General features: G+C 38.1%; 1 protein-coding gene across 1 annotated transcript in view; it reads right to left on the reverse strand.

Moving 5' to 3' along the window:
• ccdc40 (coiled-coil domain 40 molecular ruler complex subunit) overlaps positions 1-17,715 on the reverse strand; it is a gene marked incomplete at its 5' end in the record, with an annotated part of 43,612 nt that overhangs the window by 455 nt on the left and 25,442 nt on the right. The window contains 11 exons of the mRNA XM_081380510.1: positions 274-411; positions 814-972; positions 1,665-1,853; positions 6,876-6,996; positions 7,972-8,063; positions 8,680-8,849; positions 10,859-11,072; positions 13,251-13,496; positions 13,769-13,951; positions 14,057-14,300; positions 14,378-14,499. Of these exons, the coding sequence (XP_081236636.1) occupies positions 274-411; positions 814-972; positions 1,665-1,853; positions 6,876-6,996; positions 7,972-8,063; positions 8,680-8,849; positions 10,859-11,072; positions 13,251-13,496; positions 13,769-13,951; positions 14,057-14,300; positions 14,378-14,499 (1,878 nt within the window). The remainder of the gene's footprint in view (positions 1-273; positions 412-813; positions 973-1,664; positions 1,854-6,875; positions 6,997-7,971; positions 8,064-8,679; positions 8,850-10,858; positions 11,073-13,250; positions 13,497-13,768; positions 13,952-14,056; positions 14,301-14,377; positions 14,500-17,715) is intronic.

A 17,715-nucleotide genomic window follows, 5' to 3' on the forward strand; every position in this document is an offset into this window, starting at 1 on the left:
CTTTTCTCCACTTTGCCCCATTGGTTTTACTTCAGCTAATAGATAATATAATGAAGATAATATCACAAAACTTTTGCCTTGCTTGCCGTAAGCTTCTAAATCTAAATGTTGAATGTCAGAGGAACTCTGAAAGTTCTAAACTCTAAAGCAAAGGCTAACCAGCTATTTAAATGTTGATCAACAAGCATATTGGCTGCAGATGCGACAGGAATCAGCTTGTACCATATAGTTAATTTACTTTATCAGAGAATCTTCAGTGGATCTTATGCTGACCATTTTCAATCTTTCTTCATGTTTCTGTGTAGCCAGCTCCAATGCCATGTCTCCACTTGCCACCGGAGTGTACTTTCCCTCTTTAACAGCCTGCAGGTGTTTCGCCCGACCCTGTAGCACAGGCAGACGAGACATATTCTACAGGAGAGAGAAGAAAAGGGGGGTATTTGTTTAAGGCATCTGTACAAGAAGTAGGTGGACTCCTGTCTCATGATTAGCAAACCCACCCCAACCCAACCTTTTGGTACGTTCAGCCCCTGCTCACAAGTGTTAATATCCTTTTTATTGAATTTTGCATTGAATAAACATTCAAAAGTGTAATACGATGTTTTCTACAATTGTGATTATCTGTGTAAATATAAAGTCTATGTAAACACACTCGCTCTGACGCCACGTTTATGAGGAATAAAATTGCTCTACATAGGTTGATTTAACCATAATATAACTGGCTTATAAAGCTGTGAGCCTCCAAAAGGCTGGGGCACCACTGGGTGTCCAGTTCGCAAGTGTGTGACGTATGCTGTTGGTGGATGCACTGACTCTTTCTTTGGCTTCTTGTAGCGCACTAAGGTCTTGGGTGAGAACCACTCTGGTATTCTGCAGGTCACTGAGATGCACATGTTTGTCTCGGAGGCTGGAGGTCAAAGAGCCCTGCCTCTCTGCCAGCTGAGCTATAACACCATCACACTCTTCTGCTTGCTGAACACACACACACAATAAACAACAGTGAGAGATATTTTGTAAAAAATAAAATAAAAAATAAAAGGTCATATACACTGTTATTATTATTAACTAAAATGAAACTGAACACAAAAAAATTACTTGAAAAAACATTTAATTGAAACTAAATATATAAATACTAAATATACAAACCAAAATATTTGGAAAACTGAAACTAGACAAAAAGACATATTCATGGCTAAATGTTATTAATTAACTTAAATAACTTAAAATTATTTTTCTTTTAAATTTTGAATATATATGAAATGATCACACTTATTACATTGCTATTTACTAATAAATAAATAAATGGACAATAAATATTGATTTGCGCTCAAAACTCTACAAAGCTACAAAGAAAATCAGTTGGTTGGGACAATGGTCAATTGTATAGTTTACCAGTCATTAAGCAAAAATATTTTGTAATATTTTGAATGCCACCACTGACCAAATACAGTCAAGTATACCAGAAATATTTAATCATTTTCAGAAACTATTTTAACTTTAGCAACTCTACAAAAAAAAAGCAGTAAAAGTAAACTGAAACTAGAAAAAAAAAATTAAATAATTAAGTAAAAACTAACAAATATTAAACAAAATGAATGAATAAATAAATAAATTAAATTAAAAATAAAAGGTCTAAACTATAATAACCTTGATTCACCACACACCTTCTTAGTTTGGAGAATCTTTCGGCGGAGGCTCTGGAGAGTGTTGTGGTAGTCACTGTGTGCGGGCTGCTTATGGTCGAATCGTGCCTGAGCCTCACTCCGAACAGTTATAGTCTCACGTCTGGCCACTACTGACTCCATGTCTCTCAACAATTTCTCCTGCTGCTTCATCAATTGAGCATGACGAACCTAGGCACATACATAAGATCCATTCAGACTGAAACCACACTTTTTTATTAATGTACATTACTTTTACTGTACTTGTAATTCTATACATTATTATTGTATATTACAGTTTTTTTCAATTGCAAATAAGCATCGGTCAAAACTGAAGCAACATTTTCAAAACTCTCCACACATTCAGTGAAACAAAAGCCAAACTGTGAATCAGTCTTATGGTTCCATGAATGTATTTATAAAGATGCAACCTGCATTGCTATAGTGTTATTATATTATAGTTACAATGACTTTTTAATAATTCAGATTTATTTCTGTCAAATAAGTGAATATATTGTTATTAATAGCCGTGTTGTTTTCTTATAAATACTTATTGTGAGTGACGCATCATTAATGGATTTAAGTAAAGTGAAAACATCTCGGTTACGTATGTAACCCTCATTCCCTGAAGGAGGGAACAGAGACATTACATCAGAACGACGAATTAGGATCTCGTCTGAGAGCCCAATCACCTTCGAGTGTAAACTAAACGAGCCAATGGACATTGGCATGCGAGATTTGCATCACACGCTTCACCCGCAGTGCGAGTGTAGATACGGAAGCGGGTGCGCTTGCATTTCAGGTTTTCGCTTTGGAGCCGAGCCGGTGACCGGCCGCTCAGCGGTGGTACAGCAACTGTAGCTACAGGACGTAATGTCAAGGAGCGAAGGTCACATACGTAACTAAGACGTTCCCTTTAAGTCAGTCACGTTCGACTTTACGTCAGAAGGACTGACAAATTGGGATCCCCACCAAAGTGCCACTATTGCTACACCCTGGCGCGGATTAATGCACAGACTTGCGTAGGCTGCAGCCTAGGGGCCCCACATGTGCAGGGGCCTCGGATTGGCCAGACATTTTTTATTTTATTTTAAATTTACTTAAGGCACGGCGCCAAGGTTTCCAGTTTTGGATGGGCCAGACCAATTGTGGGTGGGCCTTAAATTAAAAACGTTATCCAATCACTGTTTAGCCTAATAAAAATGACTCATATACTGTTATATTATCTGTGCGTATACATAATTTATACATAATAGATTTTAATAGCTTGATACATATGCATTTGTTGCATTGTAAAAAGTTTCTGTGCATAGGACGGACCTATCCGCGATCGCTCTCCATGGTTCTGACCAAAGAGTGCTTTGGAATCTCCATTACGCATCATATGCATCATACCTGGGCTGCATTTCCCGATAACATTGTCTCTTAGTGCGCTACTAAGACTCTTAAGGGATAACTTAACTAAAGGTATACTACCACTAAAGGTATATTGCTAGCCTAGGCGTCTTCAGGGCTATCATCCACTCGCGAGGCAGAGGCGCTGGCGCCCTCCTAGCTACGGCGCTGGTCGCGCTAACTGCACTAGCCGCGCTATCATCCTGGGTGGCAGAGACGAAGATGTGCTAGGTGATGTGAATCTCAGCTCTCTTCATCTCCTGGTTGCAGCGATGACTCCGAGACTGTACGTGCGCGTTTAAGGTACCTAAACAACGGCGGTTGCAACAGGGCTGAGGGCTGGGTTGGAAAATATGTGACGTCATTATGTTTTTTAATTTAAGCAATGTTGATTATGAAAGTGAGCATGCAGCATGAGAAAGATATGATACAGTGTTTCCCCTACAATGTATTAAGCAGCGGCGCAGCGCCGCCGCTGGATTTTCAGCGCCGCTGCAAAATCTTCACATGATCAATAATATCACGACATTCACTTACACACGTTGCCATAAAAGGGGCCGTTCACATTCACGTTCACATGCAGATATTTCAAATGTGGACGCGCGGCAAGCGCGCTCATAATAGAAGCGACGCGGCGCGCACGTTTTCAGCATGGACAGATCAAAAGGTTTTCAGGTTTTCTCTGTTCATGGTTGGCATAGCAACGACAGACGCCACGGGAGAGCGAGCAAGCGCTTGTGCAAAGGAGAAAGCGGTACGAACTTTTCTCCGTTGAAGTCTATGGGGTCGCTGTGTCCATTTTTTTACTGTCTATGGAAAATATGCCGTCCCGCCCCTCCGTGTTCGGCGATAAGGTTTCATTCTCGCGCAGCTTGTTTTAGTTACTTCACGTGTCTTTTCCGCTCCGTGTTTGCGCCGCGCTCTCGGTTCCGTGTGTGTGTGTGTCGGCGCACTGCGCTCTCTGCTCAATGTTCCACTCCGTGTTTGCGATGCGCGTTCTGCTCAGTGGTTAACGGCCCAAACGCTCCAATCATGTACCGATCATGCACTGGAAAAGCAAAGTATGCTCAAATAACGTGAAATTTCTCAGTAGTAGACTTCTGTTTGCTGAGCTGGTATAGCCATGCATGGTAAAATTACCTGCTCTGATCACATACTCTGGTAATAAGAGCTTTGTATGACTATACTTTATTTTGATAATTAGTCAAAAAATAAATATGTTAAATCTGAGTATGTTGCATAGAACTGAATGAAGAATAATATATTGATGTTTTATATTTTAAAATAGGGCTATTTTCTGTCCAATTTGTGTGGACATTTTTCTTTTTTCCCCCTTTTTTGTGTGTTTGACTTAATTAGTGATTCTACATTTAAATATTGATGATTACAAGTTTGGAGGAAATGCAATTAATTGCGATTAATCACAGCAAATTGTGCGATTAATTCATTATTTTTTTAATCGATTCCCAGCCGTAATATATATATATGTATATACAGTGCTATGCATAAATTTAGACACCCATGCTAGTTGACTAAAAAGAGGAATAAAAAATCATCTTTTGGAAATTGAACTTAATGCCTTAATTTAAAAAATGAGGAAAAATCCAACCTTTAAGGACACCAATTTTCTTTGTGAATGAATAATGTATCGTAAATAAATGTTCTTCCTTAAAATACAGGGTGCATAAGTCTGGACACCCCTATGTTAAATTCCCATAGAGGCAGGCAGATTTTTTATTTTTAAAGGCCAGTTACTTCATGGATCCAGGATACTATGCATCCTGATAAAGTTCCCTTGGCCTTCGGAATTGAAATAGCCCCACATCATCACATAGCCTTCACCATACCTAGAGATTGGCATGGTTTTATTTCAGTTAGCCTAATAGCTGGTTTGATTTGCATTGAGAGATGATCTTATGGAAAGTACCCCATGCCAAACTCTAGGTATGGTGAAGGCTATGTGATGATGTGGGGCTATTTTAATCTGCCTGCCTCTATGGGAATTTAACATAGGGGTGTACACACTTATGCACCCTGTATTTTAAAGAAGAACATTTATTTATTTACGATACATTATTCATTCACAAAGAAAATTGGTGTCCTTAAAGGTTGGATTTTTCCTAATTTTTTAAATTAAGGCATTAAGTTAAATTTCCAAAAGATTTTTTATTCCTCTTTTTAGTCAACTTTAGCATGGGTGTCTAAACTTATGCATAGCACTGTATATATATATTACGGCTGGGAATCGATTAAAAAAATAATGAATTAATCGCACATATACATATATATATATATATATATATATATATATATATATATAATTTAAATTTTTTACATAGTGCCCCTTTCTTACATTTGAGCCTCAAAATGTATGTCTCAAAATGTCCATTTCTATCCACAAAACTTGCCAGAAGTCATGGTTTAAGGGGTTATTAAAAAAAAAAATCTTCCGGGGGTGCATGCCCCCGGACCCCCCGCGAGCGACTTGGTAACAACCTCCGGCACGTAACAGCACCGCTGCTGGAAAAATTTATAGGGGAAACACTGTGATACATCATGAGATGCGCAATATATCTGGAGACATGGAGTGGGTAAAACATGATGGGGGGGCATGGGGACTCTGCTCACACAAAGAGCAGCCTAGGGGCCTCTGACCACCTTAATCCGCCCCTGGCTACACCCTTCCAGCACTACGCGTAAGCCACCTGATCCCCCTGCACCAACTAGGGCGGAAGATGGGACAGGGCTTTACGCCGAGAAAAGTCGATCACTGCATAACCCATTCAGTGAGACTACTGGATAACACTGGGAAAGTGTGCCCTTTTTAAGCGTAAAGGGGCGCTATAGAGTCCACATCCTGACCGAAGGGAGGTATCATGTGGAAGGTACACATATGGACTGGCCATTAGGGCTTCTGCAGAGGACAGGTGCGAATGCCCTTCCCATAGGCGGATCAGTAACCTATTGATCTATTTTATAGTTGATCATTTATAAATCAGTGCATAAAGGATTATGAGCATGCACATTGAAAAAGCAAATGAATGACTTATGAGTAATTATAAAATAATATTAATATTATACATTTATAAAATTATAAAATAATATGTAACTATTCTTATAATTCAGTATAGGTCTTAATGAGTCTTTATAAACATGTTTATAGAATAGTAATACTTATATATATATACGTATAAATGGGGCTACAATTCATTATAAGCAATTTTTCAGTCATCTTTTAGTAAATCTGGATGGCTTCAGAATAATTTTGTTTGGTAACATGGGTCAAAGAAGACACATGAGGAAAGAAGAGAGGCAGAGAGAGGGAGGACTAGAACCCTCACAGTACTGTACATCCATCCATCCATTCCATCCATTTTCCAAACTACTTGTCCTGTAGGGTCGTGGGGAGGCTGGAGCCTTTCCCAGCATCTCGGTCGTATGCTGGAAAACACCCTAGACATCCATCACAGGGATGACACACTCACACACATTTATATTCACACTCACATCTACGGGCAAACTTACAACGTCAACACGGAGAGAATATACAAACTCCACATAGAAAGGCCTCTTGCACAGCTGCGACTCCAATACTGCACATACGGCAATATCCTAGACATGTTTTTTGATGTGTTTTTTTTTTCTTCTTGTTGTTTTCTAATTACTATTATTGCTTTAGGATTGTGTTGTTGTTGTTTAAACTTATTTTTTTATGTAAATTACATTGACCAAGATTCATGTTGGTAATGCAGACTGTATGAAGAGTTTTGAAAACGTGGCTATTGAATTTTTTTTTATCTTTCTAAGTTATACACACACCTCCATACGGTGAATCTCTGCTCTCATGGTTCGTATGTCTCCCTGTCCGATGTCTGAATCTATAGCAGAACGAGTCTCTCGCATCAGCTGGGTTCTCTTCTCCCACAGCATGATCTGATGCCTTCACACATACACAAAACAGTGGAAACAGCTATATAGTCCCATTCATTAACCCTACACAACATTGATTGTTCAGCTCTGCATTATTGATTCTATACATTATGGAAATGCTCTGAGAATTTACATGAATGTGCATTTGTGTGTATGGCTGTATCTCAAACCTAGTGAGCTGCCTACCGAAACAGCATTTTTGGGCAAAAGACATGTTCAGAGTGAGCAGCTCACTCAGCTCCAATGATGCCCAAAAATGTTCTCTAAGAAGGCATTTAATTAGAATTCGGGTAACACTTTACAATAATGTCCCATCAGTTAATATTAGTTGATGCCATATCTACCATTAACAAGCAATGCATTTGCTACAGAATTTATTAATCTTTGTTAATGTTAGTTAATAAAAATATAAATAAAAAAAAATAGCTTGAGCCCATTAAATAATATTAACAGATACAACTTTTGATATTGATAATGTACCAGTAAGTGTTGATATTTACATTCACTAAGATTAATATATTTAGAAGTATTGTCATTGTTAGTTCATTTTAACTAATGTAGTTAACTAATGTGAAATGGTTAAATGGAACCTTATTGTAAAGTGTTACCAGATTTTGAAACTCAGTCGGTGTGTGTGTGTGTGTGTGTGTGTGGGTGTGGGTGGCCCCGGTAATCCCTAGGTTATGTGGACAAAATGTCCCCAAAAAAGGTGGCAGGTGAGAGGAAAACGGCTTATAAATCATACTAAGTGATGTTTAATGAAAATGTTTAAATGCAGAAAGTATTCTGATGGGTAGGTTTAGGGTTAGGGGATAGAATATACCGTTTGTACAGTATAAAAATCATTACGTCTATGGAATGTCCCCATAAAACATGGAAACCCAACATGTTTTAAATACCGTTATTCCCCATGAAGATACCAAAACGTGTGTGTGTGTGTGTGTGTGTGTGCATGTGTGTGTGTGTGCCTGCATGTGTGACTCACTCTGCCTCCACTAGGCTGTTGATAAGTCTCTCTTTCTCTTCGTTTAACCTCTCCAGCTTCAACTGAGTCTCAACTGAATCCCTCTCGGCCTCCTACACACAACATAGATATAAATAAACTGTTCAAAATGTATATTTAACAATAAATCATGTGAGTGATAATTACATGTCTATTTACATCAGGGATTCGCAACTCTAACTTCTGAGGTTCACTGTGCTGCAGAATTTAGCCCCACACCTATTTAAACAAAACTTAATCAAGGTCTTCAGGATTACTTGGAATAAGGCGATAACCTAATTAAACTCTGCTAAATGTCTGCTTTAACAGAATGGGAAGCTAAATAATTTATTGTTTAAACTTCAACATTTCCATTGATAAATATTCTACCAAGTTGTACTTGTGTTATAGAATAGAACATATGTTGTATTGTGCTTACATTACTACTGATTAGTATTTACATTACTGCTGATCTTTTGTGTATTTACTATCTAGTATACACTGAAAAAAAAAGCCCTTTATTGTTATACAGTAAATGAACAAAAAATCCCAAAGGAATATCAGTACTTTCTTATTGTAGGGTGTGTGCATGGGAAAATGACAGTACAGATGACGAAATGAAAAGAATAAGAACAGACATACAGAAAGAATTAGTGTATAAGGAAAAGGCCTGAATTTCCACATTAAGCTACACAGTGTGCAGAGTTGTACCTTGAGTCTCTGTCTGAACTCTGTTTCCATCAGACTGTTGCTCTGTTGCAGGGCTTGATTCAGATCGCTGTTTTTACTGAGCAGAGAGTTCAGTTTTACCATGTCTGCCATGAGAGCTTTGATCTGTTTATCCAGATCGGTCTGCTCGCGCTGCTCCTGCTCCATCTCACCTTATATAAATAAATATTACCAACACACATATACGCAGAGGATGATATCAATAATGTATTTATTTATCAGACTAATTTTATTAATTTTGTGCTTTGTTTGTTCTCTTTGGACAAATGGTAAAAAGGTCTGCACTTGATATCCTTAAAGTTATCCACCTTTTTCCTACGCCGCATGACGCTTTGCGCAAATTATGGGAGCAACTTCCATTAAACTATAAACAATCAGTGAAAGGCTTGCTCTATGAATGCAAAAAAAAAAAAAACTGGATTCAATGAAGTGACATTATTCTACTCACCCTTCAACCATCTAACATTAAAAGGAAACTTAAAAGTGTAAAAGCATTAACAAAGTACTTTCAACAGACCATGAATTACTCAGCATTTCAGCAAACACTGCTAATTAGAATTAGAAGTGAAAAGGCCAGTAGCGGTATTAACATTAAGTGGCATATGGCATTTTATGCACACAAATCTTTGGCTTAATCACTGTGCTTAGTGGTACACCCGGTGGCACATCCAATTTTCATTGGCCTATGCCAGTAGATAGTGGAATGTGCCACCAAAACTTATGACGTGCCAGTGGATAGTGGCATGTGACAATAAAACTTGGATTGACATTTATGTGCCACTGCCAATGTTGCAGAACATATGTTGTGGCACCTCCAGTAGTGACTGACGGATGAGTTGACCAGCTATACTGAAGTAATTGAGACACAAAATCCTAAATAAAAAGCCTAATTTAGTGATTTTTAAATATCAATTAACATTTACAAAACGGTCAAATTTTTCAAATATGTAGTCAGTATTTGAGTGGCATGTGTCACTGAATGTTATGTAATACCAGTGATACTGTATGTTGTTGATAACGCAAACTGCCCATTCTAGGAAACACACGTAATAAATCTATTATGGGTCATTACGAATACCGCATTAACAGTCGCATCCGTTACTGTAAACCTTTATGTTGCATGATGCTGCATGCACGTAGGGAGGTGTCAGTATAAGTAAGTGATACATTGGTCAGTGCAAGATAAACCAAAACTTACAACAGTTGAGGATTTGTTTGTGAGTTAGACGGTGGCAAAAACTAATGTATAGCCTATATAATTTAAATAATATAATATGCGTTTTATGTTTCTCATCTATGGGCCAGATTTACTAACAGCTTGCATCAGCGCAAACCCTCTTGTGGCATTCAAAAACTACTGTCAGGATTTATTAAAGTCACGCAGTGAAATATCAGCACTGAAAAGGCATGGACACAGTTATTTTTGCGGCTGACCTTATTGCATATGCATTTGTGGGAGTTTCCCTTTTAGATGCAAAAATTATGGAAGGGAAGTATTTAAATGAATCATGCAAGGTGATTTATTAAGGTTTGCGCTCGCCAATTTCAATGGTGTTTGCGCCATTATTTACCGCCCCAAAAAAGCATGTCTTAAATCATACGCTAACAGGTAGATTGCGTTTGTCATTATGCAAATGATCCGGCTGCGTCTGTGTTCTTTAATTTGCATGTGTTCTTTAATTTGCATGTCGTCAGTAGATCACGCTCTGAACTTCCCACTCCCATCGGCGCTTTTTTGGAATTGCGCTCTCATGCTAATTTTCTCTGGTCAGTAAATCTTTAATATTTCACAAATATTTTTATGGGGTGTCTCAGTGTTTTTTTGTCCATACAATGAAAGTCAGTGGGGTCGAATGTTGGTTTGGAGCCCACTGACTTTAACTGTATAGAAAAAAAAAAATTCTTTGAAATATATTATGCAAAAGAAAGTAATAAAGGTTTGGAATAAAGGTGAGTTGTTGTTGTTTTTTAACCAATCGTGTCCTTTAAATTTGATTTATGCTGCTTTTTTTGATACCACACAGAATGTAACTACTACCTGTTAGGAAATGTATAGTCATCTATTATTATTATTATTATTATACTAGTACAACTAGTGGTGCAGAAATAGTTTACAGTGTCTTTGAGAACAGTGTATATATCTGTGAAAAGTGGTACCTACTCTCTTTCCTGATCTTGCTCTGTTGCAGTATTGTGAGTTTTGATCGTAGGATCTGTACAGAAGATCCGTGGGCCTGTTTTTCCTGAGTGAATCTCACTAACTCCCCCTGCTGCCAAAGCCACAACTGCTGCTGCTCTTTAATGTCAGCACCAACTTCCTCCAGCTTCTTAGACAAGGTGGCTGCATGGATCTCCAGAGGACCTAGGTCTTCATGCTGCTCTCACACACACATTTGACAGTGTAAATATGCAGTATCTACAGTAACTGCAATATGAAATGCAATAGTCTAGATCAGTGGTTCTCAACCTTTTTTGGGCCAGCGCCCCCTTTCCAATATCCAGGTCCCTGAACGCCCCCCATCCCCAAACTACTGAGCGAGCAGGAATGAGTGAGAGTTAATAGATGAAATAAGTGCAAAATTGTCTTTTGTTAATACAACTGAACTATACTCCACAGTGATTCATCCAAAAAAAAAAAAAAAAAAAGTTATAAATTGCATTGACATAGCAATACCAGTATTTCTCACAGGATTTTGGTAAATCTGTGGTGAGTGGACGTCAGGCCTTCTAGGGGGGTTCGGGGGCATGCCCCCCGTAAGAAAATTTTGTGCATTTTAATGTTAAATTCATCAATCTGGTGCACTTTGAGAGTTCAAAATTAAAAGTGCCAATCCATATTCAGTGTACAAAGAAAAATTCAAACCTCTTTTAGTTGTGTCTGTCTACATTACACTACTACATAATAATAGTTATAAAATTAATCCCATGACAGTAATAGCCATATATTGTAGAACAAATGCACTGAAATATAAAGGATGGTCATTAAAGCGGTAATGTTTGCACTTTTTTTTTTTTTTTTTTACGCATTTAGGAGAGTATTGCAAGAAGCTGCTTAAATTAACCTTACTTTCGAAAAATAAATAAATACAATCTTGATTTTTCATGAAAAATTATGTTAGAATTGTAGGCCTAAAATACCATGGTATCAGCTTGTTTTCTTCAATGGTATAATTAATACAATTACAATTAATTGGGTTTGTTGTGATTAATTTGTGTTCATAATCAGTAAAAAAAATCTTTTAACAAGAATAAACACATATGAACAATTACATTATTATTGTATTATTAATTATTTGTATATCTTGAAACTACCCAAGCAGTGTTTCCTACTCAGATGTGATGGCGGAATGAATACATTACCAAAATGTGATTGCAGAATATATTTAAATTATCCATCAAATTGTCATTTTCTCCTTACTGTCTTGTGAGTTAACAATAATGCCTGCAGTAAATTACTTGGTGAACAAAGAAAACATTTTGGCATTTGGGATTTGAATTAGTTAATGCCTAAAAATGTAAAAGTTTTACCTTATAAATAGAATATAGTTCAATTAATTTTAAAATTCGTCGCCAGAGTGAATGGGAACATGATTTATTTAAAATATTTGAAAAAATATGTGTTTCTTAAGTCAATACAAATTTAATGGCTTATCAACTTTCCATACCTTTGATTCTAGTACTGTACGGATTGTTGTCAGCGCCAAACACATTTTTGAGATCGTGATTGCTGATTCTTGTCAGCGCTGGATTCTAGTCAGTGCTTGAGCGCTGGTCTATGACTGGAAAAATAATAGAGTCGTTGCAAAAGTAACGATAGGCTACATGTCGCATAAAACTGGAAGATTTTAGAATGTTAGGCATTCTAAACTTTTGAATAAGAAATAATATCAAGTCGTCAAAATACAACTCGTCAAAACTCCTCGAATCACAGCAAGCGCGCGCGGTGAGAACACTCACATATACACACACCCGAACTTGACTGCACATCATATTTTTTACATTATTGATACTGCTTTCAATCGTAATGCAATAGAAATGAACACAAAAAACATGCCTAGTGCCTACCTACAACACTTGCGGTCAGAGCGGGTGCGGACGAATGTTTTTTTTTTTTTTTGAGCGCTGCTGAGGTATTCTTTCACGCGCACCATAGATGCACACAATATGATATCACACTCTGCGCATATGTTTTACAACATAATTTAACAAAAACATAGTCCTAACACTTTTTAAATAGCCCACTTCCAGTGTTTATTACAACTACTAAATGCTTAAAATGAATAAAAGTAAATGAACAAAAATTTGCGTTACATATTTAAACTTGTGAACACCCCCCATTAACACCTGAACGCCCCCCTTTCAAAAATCTTGCTTCCAACGCCCCCCGTTGTTCTCTGAACGCCCCCTGGGGGGCGGTACCGCCCCCGTTGAGAACCACTAGTCTAGATGGATGCTATGGCTTATTATAATCATCAGAGAAAAGGGAGGTCCATGTCTTTTTCAAAACATCCATACATTAAAACATGAACTGAGTGTGAAATGTGTGGACTAACCCCTGTACTGGACACAATATCCTTGATCTTCTTGTTGTAGATGCTGATCGTGGCCTGCTTTCGCTCAATCTCTGTGACTTGTTTAGCAATCTCTGTCTCGCGAGAAGACAGCAGCAAGTGTCGCTGGCTCATTTCTTGCTCAAGTTCAGCTTGAAATGCAACAAGAGAATCCAGATGTGTCACCACCTCTTGCCCCTCCAGCGTTACTGTGTTGATGTCATTCTCCAATTTAGTTAACTGAGCCTCCTAAGAAATCACATACAATGCACAAGTTTGAATTTTATGAAACCTGTCAAGAACACATTCAGGTCATATTACACCTCAAAATCATGGTCATATATATATATATATATATATATATATATATATATATATATATATATATATATACACATATATACATATATATATATCCTGTTTAGTTCAGTTCTTAGTCCTTTATTGTCACTGTCAAGGTTGGTTTGCTTTTCTAGAAAGAAAAGCAATGTGAGTGGTGAGATTAGCTAACAGCATCCTACCTTCTCTCTCCTGTGTCCAACAGTTTTATCAGTCAGTCGGCGTGAGTACTTTGCTGCATTATTGTGAGTAAGCTGCTCTTGCATTTTGTTCATGATCTGGTCCTCCAGGTCCAAACGCACTGCAGACTCTTTCTCCATCTGCTTCCTGAGAGCCTTGAACTCGGACTGACGCACCTCGTGGTCCTGAAAGAGAAAGAAATACATAGGTCCCATATATAACCTTCAGAATGGTGCTCATTAACCATCAAGCAGTTGAAATATTTCTGTAGAATGACGTGAATGACATACCCCACGCAATGTGCTGAGGGTCTTCTCTGTCTCCTGCAGCATTCGCGTATATGTGCTGTACTGGGCCTGCAGGACTTCCTGGTGGTTCTGGGAGTATGTGATGAGTTTACGTGAGGTGGTGGAGTCAGTCTGGGCTCGGTTCAGACGCAGAGTGAGATGCTCATTCTGCTCTTCCACCTTTGTGATGGACTTTTTATAGCCCTCAATCTCTGTGTCCAGAGAGCGCACGTGATCATTGGCCAGCCTGGAGGAGGGCGTCAATACACATCAATACTGTTGTCTGGGTCATACACACTCAAACATCATGAGCATTATGGTCACCTCAGTTCCTCATGCATTGCAGTGTAAGACTCATCCCTCCTCCTCATCCTTAACAGGCTGGTGTTCCATTGCTGGAGTAACTGCCTACGTTCGACAGTCACTGAGTCCAGTTCCAGCTGCGCCTATAGCACACACACACACGGGTTCATGCGTGACATTTGCAAATGTTTATTTATGTACATATTTTTGTAAGATGTGCCTGGTAGGGTTGTTCGCAATTCAGTACTGAATTTAGAAGCATTTTAAAATTACAATTAAGTTTTTAAATCTAAAATGAATTTTGAATGGAGGTAGCAAAAAGGATGCAGAATTGAGTCTAATTGAATTTAAGGAGTAAGATTAAAAGGAACTTAAACTAAGAGCAAATTTAATACACCAAAAGAGATTTGTCAAGACAAACTTTGAATGGTGAAAGTGTTAAAATTTGAAGTTTTTAAGTGTCACAATGCTGTGTTGTAGACAGTACACAGACATGAAGATGAAAGGCAGTCTTTAATAAATCCACACGGAAGTAATCCACAAAAAGAGAGCAGCATATAACACATCTAGACACAGACGAGACCCAACAGCAATGAACAGAAACAGAGGAACTTGTGCAAAGGATAATTAATGACACACACCTGAACTAAATGACAACTAATCTGAAACCATGACAACAAACTCAGGTATGAAATGGTGCAAACTGAACACAAAGGGTGTTTTTCAAAAGGCTGCATCCTACCAAGACAGCGTCCTTCCTAGTTCAGTCCTTCTGAGGCTTGTAGGCTAGTGTTCTTCTCATCAATTAAATGCTAGAATGAGATGTTCTAGTAAGAGCGCATGGTTACGTCACACATGTTCCCGCCCCCACAGTCACAGCTACGAACATACTGTTAAATCTTAATTTTGAAAAAATAGTGCATTTCAAATCTTTATATTAACTGGCTTTTTATTAATGCAATACAATTAATGACAGCCGTCTCCCAGTGGCTTACGTTATTGTCAGTTTAGTGTTAGTGATTAATTTACAGCAAATAAAAGATAACATCTATGTTTTCATGTCCGAAAACATTATTTTTGTCTTTCATTTCATATTAAACTCTGACCAGCTCTGTACCGACCCGTTCTCCGTCAGTTTATTTTCGTGAATTGGAATGTGTGCAAAGGATTGTGGGTGATTTAAGGCCACGGAGGATACATTTGATGCATCCTTCAAAGCAGGCCGCATCAAGGACGCGAAACGAAGGCTGCTTTCCAGGGATCCTTCAAATTGAGATGGCCTTCAGTGACGTTTGATGACGTGGCAGCCGAGATATGCAGCCTTAAAGGGTTAGTTCACCCAAAACTGAAAATTCTGTCAGTAATTACTCACCCTCGTGTTGTTGCAACTCCGTAAGACTTTTGTCTTCGGAACACAAACTAAGATATTTTTGATGAAATCTGAGAGCTGGCTCACTCCTTCATAGGCTTCTAGGCAATTGCATTCTGCCGGTCCAGAAAAGTTAGTAAAAACATCGTTAAAATAGTCCAAGTGACTACAGTGGCTCAACCTTAAGTTTATCAAGTGACTAGAATACTTTTTGTGCGAAAAAAAAAAAAAAAAAACCCCGACTTTATTCAAGTATTTATTTTCTTCTGTGTGGGCCACAACGTATGCGCGAGAACTGAGGAGATGACGCTCACGATCATTTGATGGGAAAGTGTGAAAGGTAAGCCAATCATTTTGTGGCACTGGTAAGGCACTTTTACGTTTTCTCATCGGTTTCTCACGATTCGGACATCCAGGAAATGCACACTTTAGAACCATTTTAAACACGACATCGAGACCCATCTGCGTCATCTTATTGCCATTGCTTATTGTCACGAGCGACAGTGAGCATTGGCGACAGAATGTAGGCGTGTCAAGCGACGCAAGACACACGACAAAAGTTCAGAAATTTAAACTTTATGCAAATTAATAGGAATAGGAATGAAGACTGTGGAGCTCACGTCACCGTGTCGAGTGCAAGCAAGACAGGACAGAGTTCTGGGCCCGTATGTATAAAACCTCTAAGAATTGCTCTTAAGAATAGTCTTAAGCTTTGACTTAAGTGTCAAAAAATTCTTAGTAAAAAGTAGGACTTCTCTAAGAGTATGAGACTTTTATAAAGAAGCAAAAAGAAACTTTCAGTAAAGTATAAGATTGATTCTTAAGTGCTGACTGAAGTGGGACTTAAAGGAGTAGTTCACTTTTAAATGAAAATTCTGTCATCATATACTCACCCTCATGTTGTTTCAAACCTGTATGAATTTCTTTCTTCTGCTGAACAGAAAGGAAGATATTTAGAAGAATATCAGTAACCAGACAGTTTCTGGGTCCCATTGACTTCCATAGTAGGAAAAAAATATACGGAAGTCAATGGGACCCAGAAACTGTCTGGTTACTGATATTCTTCTAAATATCTCCCTTTCTGTTCAGCAGAAGAAAGAAATTCATACAGGTGTGAAACAACATGAGGGTGAGTATATGATGACAGAATTTTCATTTAAAAGTGAACTACTCCTTTAAGTGTTGTTAACTAAGGACTACAATCATAGATATCATATAAAGGCTAGATGTCTTAAGGCAGAGTCACTTCCGGCATCACCGGCGGCCATCTTACCACAGGGCTCTGTGAATTAAGGTGAGTGAGCAGCACGCACACAAATCCTCTTATCTCGGTGAAATCTTAACGGATTTACAAACGGTTTGGTTTCTTACAAACGTCATTACCGTGGCTATAATTCTTTCATATGGAAGTCCATTTGTATAATTATTCATATGTATGCAGTTTCATAGCTACATTTCTGACATTTATAACAAACCAAACCGTTTGAAAATCGGTAGAAAATTGAGCAAGTTATGGTTATTTAAAAGTACATGCACCATGTTACGAGTGAGCGAGCACCCTGTGGTAAGATGGCCGCCGTGTGCGGACGTCGATCTCCATTGGCCAGCAGCGCGGACGAGACATCTAGCCTTTATATGATATCTATGACTACAATGATGTCAACCCAAAATGGCCACCCTCAACCACTGAATAAGCCAATAGTGAGCCTGCAAGGGTGAGGTCACTGCAGCATGACAACAATCATTTAATGTAATTATAATAAAATAATTTAATTAAGACACTGAAACTTTAATATTTACATTTTTTTTAAATTATGCTTTGCATTGTGCAAAATAATCACAAATTAGTATTGATGCAGTGAAATCCCCTGTGGAAAAGTGAGGCAAAGGAGAATTGTCAGATTCACCCTTTATTCAAATAGTATTAAAAATGTGTTAAAGATTTTGTAAGCGTATTGTGTAGTTGTGCCTGGAATCAATTCTTTATTTG

Source organism: Scardinius erythrophthalmus, assembly GCF_964197995.2.
Source record: "Scardinius erythrophthalmus genome assembly, chromosome: 12".
NCBI classification, from domain to species: Eukaryota; Metazoa; Chordata; class Actinopteri; order Cypriniformes; family Leuciscidae; genus Scardinius; species Scardinius erythrophthalmus.